The sequence below is a fragment of the Phoca vitulina genome, unplaced genomic scaffold, assembly GCF_004348235.1.
Source record: "Phoca vitulina isolate PV1807 unplaced genomic scaffold, GSC_HSeal_1.0 scaffold31, whole genome shotgun sequence".
NCBI lineage: Eukaryota > Metazoa > Chordata > Mammalia > Carnivora > Phocidae > Phoca > Phoca vitulina.
The window spans coordinates 2111189-2117395 of NW_022589734.1; the positions used below are offsets into that span (position 1 = coordinate 2111189).

The 6207-nt window shown below is 54.0% G+C and overlaps 1 protein-coding gene across 1 annotated transcript; it reads left to right on the forward strand.

The window, feature by feature from the left end:
• The first annotated feature begins 1104 nt into the window (after positions 1-1104).
• Positions 1105-4820, forward strand: FOXQ1 (forkhead box Q1). Its single transcript, XM_032424850.1, has one exon. The coding sequence runs from the start codon at positions 2264-2266 to the stop codon at positions 3497-3499; it is 1236 nt and encodes a 411-aa protein (XP_032280741.1). The 5' UTR covers positions 1105-2263; the 3' UTR covers positions 3500-4820.
• Positions 4821-6207: the final 1387 nt, after the last annotated feature.

Genomic DNA, 6207 nt, shown 5'->3' on the forward strand with positions numbered 1-6207 from the left:
ATCGCTGCCTCTTTACCTGGCTGCTCTCTTGGCCCAGCCCACTCCCCAGCTCCAGGTCCAAGGGACTATAAACTCCCAGGGCTAGAGTGAGCAAATCCCCTAGAGGGAGGCTCATCTCTGGGAAAGAATCCATTCCCCACCCCACTCCCAACTCAAACACGCAATAAACGTCAGTCTAATCTCCAAATGATCATTCTCCAAACACAAAAATAACAGAACCGCCGATGGGTCTGTCATTTTGCCCGACCCATTCTAAATGCCTTCAAAACTGCCTGAATAAAGATAAGACAGGATTGTGTACGATTTCTACACAAATGGTGGAAAGTAATAAAATAAACATCAAAGGTGAGCTTCCACGTACTCGCAGCTCCGTCGCTATTTCCAACAAAGGCAGGAAAAAGGAGGAAACCTCAACGTGGAAGGGCAGCGGGTTACAACTGCACCCTTCTGGGGCGGGGGGGGGGGGGGGCGGTGGTCCATGGAGCCCCGTCCCTGGTGTATTAACACCGCGTAGGCCCAACCGTCCTGCGGCAGAGAAAGGTCCCCCCCTTTCCCGACGGTCCGAAAACACAGCAAAAGCCCTCAAGGGGAAAAATTGGGAAGAAATGGTCGTAAACACATCGTGCTCTCGGCCCCCGCCCCCGGGAACACACCCTCCCTTTCGTTCCTGTTGATAGTCGGAACCGGGAATAGCACGTCCCCCGCTTTGCCCGAGTCTGAAGGATTCCGCAGGGGTACACACGCAGGCAGAGCTCGGCACCCTGAGCCACACACAGCCGCCCCAGGGAAAGAGGGCAACACTGCTGTTCTTACCCAAGAGGCACCAGCCAGGTAAAGGAAAACAAAAGAAAAGTGAAAGTCAGAGGCCATTTAAGCGAGCAAGAGTCAAGGTCATTAAAAAAAAAAAAATTTCACAATTTCAAGTCCAGTATTGAAAAAGAACGAAAGAAGGAAAGAAGGAAGAAGGAAGGGAGGAAGGGAGGGAGGGAGGGAGGGAGAGAGGGAGGGAAGGAGAGAGAAGGAAAAGAGAAAAGAAAAGTCCGCAAAAGGAAATCGTAGAAAGGTGCACAGCATGTGGCTCCCATAAAAGATCCCTGCAAAGTGTCCTGCGCGGTCACTGCTGTTCAGCACTTCGTCAGTAACGACAGGGGTTTGCTTTCGGAAGAAGCACGGTTTTCACTACACCGCGTGCAGTTTGGGAGAATTGCAGGCCTGAGCAAAGTCCCTGCTGCCCTGGACCCAGCCCTTCCAGGTGTCCCCTAGGATAGCTCGCCCCCTCCACTGCCCAAATCGCCTCCTTGAGCTCCAAGACGCAGGGACCCTCCCAAGCGGTCGGGCGCTCACACCTGAGGGAGGAGCGGGCGGGCGGGGCCCGTACACAGGCACACTCACAGACACGCGTACACCCCCAGTCGCGCGCAGGCTTCCCATTGGCAGGAGGCGGAGGGCGGGGCCGGGCCGACCCAAAACAAACAACCTGCGCAGTGACTTTGTGGCCGCGCTGCCGCATGGCCTCTGCCTGGTGTGCGCCCTCCGGGGAGCCTCGGCCACCTAGGCCACCTAGTTCCCCCACCCCTCGGCCGTCGGCGCCCAGGCCCCGCCCCCTCGGAGCCGCCGCAGGGTTATATTGGGCCGGGGCGAAGGTGGAAGGGAGACGGAACAGCGGCCCGCCAGCGTGGAGATGCAGCTTCGGAGACCCGGAGCGGAAAGGCGGCTACTGGCGCCACGGCCTCGGGGACTCGGCTCCGCGGGCGCTCAAGGCTGAAGGCTCCATACCCTCCCCCAAGGGTGGCACGAACACCGGCTGGCACCATCTTCGTGCCCCGAAGATTCCTGCCCGGGACCTGGGACCTCCAGTAAAGAACACCTCCTGGTCTCTTGAATGGATAGCAGATGCTCACGCTTCTTCCTCCAGCAAGAAGTCCCAAGCCCGGCACACTTGGGCATCAGAGGGTGGAACCGCACCCCTGTACGCATTCACCCCGAAGTCTCTCATCCTCGAACTGAAGACAGTACCCACCCAACTCCTCCCTCTCCGCCCCTCTTAGTTCACCCAATAAGCACAACTCCTCCAAAAAAAATTCCAGCGGAAGACGACTCTTCAACGGAAAAGTGACTGTCTCTCGCAAGAGAAGGGAGAGCTCCCGGGAAAGAAAGGCGAGGACCCCTGGCCTCGAGATCTCCATTCCGGCCCCCGGCACCAGGTTCCCAAGGCCGCGCGAAGGAAAGGGTACGGCGCAGGGCAGGGACAGGGTGCGCGGGCATGAAGTTGGAGGTGTTCGGCCCCCGCGCGGCCCACGGGGACAAGCCAGGTAGTGATCTGGAGGGTGCAGGCGGCAGCAACGCGCCATCTCCGCTGTCGGCAGCTGGCGACGACTCCTTGGGCTCGGACGGGGACTGTGCGGCCAACAGCCCCGCGGCGGGCGGCGGCGCCGGGGAGCTGGCGGGCGGTGGCGAGCGGAGCGCAGGCGGCGGGCCGGGCACTGAGGAGGAGGGCCCGGCGGCGGCGGCGGCGGCGGGGCACGCGGAGGCCTGCGCGGCGGGGCCCGGGGCGGGGAGCGCGGGGGGCGGCGAGGGCGCGCGCAGCAAGCCATACACTCGGCGGCCCAAGCCCCCGTATTCATACATCGCGCTCATAGCCATGGCTATCCGTGACTCAGCAGGCGGGCGCCTGACGCTGGCCGAGATCAACGAGTACCTCATGGGCAAGTTCCCCTTCTTCCGCGGCAGCTACACGGGCTGGCGCAACTCAGTGCGCCACAACCTCTCGCTCAACGACTGCTTCGTCAAGGTGCTGCGCGACCCCTCGCGGCCCTGGGGTAAGGACAACTACTGGATGCTCAACCCGAACAGCGAGTACACCTTCGCCGACGGGGTCTTCCGCCGCCGCCGCAAGCGCCTCAGCCACCGGGCGGCGGCCCCCGCACCAGGGCTTCGGCCGGAGGAGGCCGCGGCCCACCCCACCGCCGCGCCCCCGCCGCCCGCGCCCGCCACCCCGGGTTCTCCCCGCGCGCGCTCGCCCGCCCGCCAGGAGGGGCGCTCCAGCCCTGCGGGCAAGTTCTCCAGCTCCTTCGCCATAGACAGCATCCTCAGCAAACCCTTCCGCAGCCGCCGCGACGGGGAAGCGGCCCCCGGGGCGCGGCTGCCATGGGGAGCCTCGCCCTGTCCGCCGCTGCCCACATATCCCGCGCTACTCCCCGGCGCCTCCGGAGGGGCTCTGCTGCCGCTGTGCGCGTACGGTGCGACCGAGCCGGCGCTGCTGGGCGCGCGCGGAGCCGACGCGCAGCCCGCCGTGCAGCCCGCCGTGCCACCCGCCGCACCTCACCTCCTGCTCGCGCCCCTCTCCGCCTCGGCCCCAGCCAAGCCATTTCGAGGCCCGGCGGCCGGCGGCGGCGCGCACCTGTACTGCCCCCTGCGGCTGCCCGCGGCCCTGCAGGCGTCCTCGTCCTGTGGCCCCGGCCCGCACCTGCCTTACCCAGTGGAGACGCTCCTGGCCTGAGCAGCGCCGCGGAGCCAGGCAAGGGTGGGCGCCGTCGGGGAGGCAGGAAACGCAGGCCAGGGCTTTGCATTTTCTAGCCAGACAAAAAAAGACGTTAAAAAAAAAAATCTCCATCAAACGTGCCTTAAAGCTAAAGCATTTTTGACAGAAGTGTTTTAATTTAATTCAGAATATTTTCCTTCTTCTTTTGTGACTTTACAGAAGACCAAACCAATTCTCCATAATTGTTTTAGGTTCTTGACCAAGCCTGTCCCTCCCTCACTTCACAAAGACTTTTCCTATCTTCTTACCCCCCTTACCCTTATTCCTATCTTTGTCGCACCCTCCATTGATTTGTCCCTTAAAAAAAAAAAAATCAGGGAACCATTCCATATGATAAATGATATGACTACTGTTTGGGGTTTAATGGCCCCCGCTCCATGTAATTATGTGGCATTTACAGGCATGACTGAGTGTGAGAGAGGTGTCAGAGAATCTTCAGTCATTTCTCTGCTATTGACCAATGCTTCACTGTGCCAAAAGATAAAAAAAAAAAAAAAAGTTGGGTTTTGTAATTAAATTATTTATATATTTTTGAGGCCTGAGTTGAAAATGTTGCAGGCAACGGGCTACAGCTTTATTAGTGGTTCGGTGATCTCTAACTGTGGTCTCCTTGGGCCAAGCAATTTCTTTAAAGGAAAAGTTAGCATTATGTATGTGGGGTGCCAGGACCACTGCCACGTGAAAGCAAGTGTGATTTTTATTTTTAATATTATTTTATTTGTGTCTGTACATATTCATGTATAAATTTTATGAAACCCAGGCATAGTGCTTATTTTTAATAAAATTCACAACTGACTTTAGCACTTTGTGGTGGTGGGTCGAAGATGGAGAGTTTTTTACATTTCCCACACCCTGCCCCTGCCAAGAAAATGGGTTCAGGTTTGACTCTCAAAAAACTTCCTATGGGGGTCAAATAATTTCTTGAGTCACTCAATAAAGGTAGAGGCAGAGTGCAGGTTTCCTTACCTAATCAATCGCCCTACAAATCTCCAGGATGGGACTTCTGTCAACATGATTTCTTTAAACTTCGAGCCAGTGACCTCTATGAAAACTCACACAAGAGTTACCAGAACAAATGATAAGGTGTGTGCCCCTCTCCTACAAGAATCCTTTAGCGGACAAATTGAGCTATTAGCAAGCTTATAGTCGAGCAGACATTTCTAAGTAAATTGGTTCTGACTTGGAGCTCAAAAAGCTGGAAACAATCTTGGCATAAGACTATCCTGATACACTGAAGATTTCTTCAGCGCAGTTTTAAAAGCAACTTGAAAGTCAGTGGTTTTTGTCAAAATGAAACAATCTACCTTTTTAGGAATGCAAAAGTTAATTTGTTTATGAACCAATCAGTAGTATTCTTTTTTCACTCTCTACTTCCATATGAGGATAGCATTTCTAGAGGTGGAGCTGCCAGGCCTATTTCTCTTGAGATCTGAAGAGAAAACACCACCTCAGATGGGCAAAGACAATTTCTCATGGTAAAAAGGGAAGGTTTTGATCAGAGGAAGTACCAGAAAACAGTGTGAACACCTGTTCAGTAAATTCAAAGGCAGTGGGGCTCTAACAGTTTATGGATTGCAATATTCTAAAGACTGATGCAAAGGACAAGAAACTCAGAATCTAGAAATGTAGGCCCCGTTGTTGTTCCTGCAGTTCTTCCCTAGATCTCATCTAATTTAAGACAAGAGGATGATTTAGGGTTTACATAGTGTGAGGTGGGGAACAGAAAGTGGAATTCGTTTCAGGATGCTTTGGACAGAAATGGGGGGGATAGCCCATCTGCAAGTCTAGTAACAAGTCTTGACAGATTTTGGTTATATCTATTTAGTAGTCAATGAAGAGTGATAATAATAGGGTTGAATTATGACAAAAGGTAGACATTGAAGTGGAGATTTGCACCCACATGGCCAATAATTAGACCAAAAAATAAAACAAATGGAATAGGGCAAAGGGTGAGGGCAACAAGTTCACTGAGTTGAAAATATCAGGACTCAAATACTCAATCCTTTGCTTTTTCTCTTGAAAACACACTCTGATTAAAGGCAAGCAAGGAGTCAGACACTTGAGGTGCTTCTGAACTTCAGCAGACCATTTCTCTCCAACTATGTGCCTTGCCTCCAGAAGCAAGGTGCTGCCTACTTTTTTTTTTTTTTTTAATATTTTATTTATTTACCTGACAGACATAGCAAGAGAAGGAACACAAGCAGGGGGAGTGGGAGAGGGAGAAGCAGGCTTCCCGGGGAGCAGGGAGCCCGATGTGGGGCTGGATCCCAGGACCCTGGGACCATGACCTGAGCTGAAGGCAGACCCTTAACGACTGAACCACCCAGGTGCCCTGCTGCTTACTTTTAAATCAGTTTTGGAAAGCCACAATTTTCATTTCTACATTGATACATGAAGTCAGGTCTGCAAATGGAGATTTTAAATAGCAGTTTATTTATTTATGTTAACAAAGACAGGGCAATGTAAAAGAGGCAAAGGGAAAGGTGATTTAAAAAGAAATCACAGTTATTCTCCCCTCTCTTGAAAAAAATCCTTCCTTCCTAATGAACACTCCGGAGTCCTGCTGACGGGGTCCCCTCCCTGGCTTCTGGTTCCCTTCGCTGTGTCCCCAGGTACTGTAAGGTTTTCTAGAGAATGGTCAGAGGCCTTTGAACTTTGCGTCCCTG

Bases quoted from the DNA above. Each gene is read 5' to 3' on its own strand.
- FOXQ1 (XM_032424850.1), top strand. From the start codon at position 2,264: ATGAAGTTGGAGGTGTTCGGCCCCCGCGCGGCCCACGGGGACAAGCCA.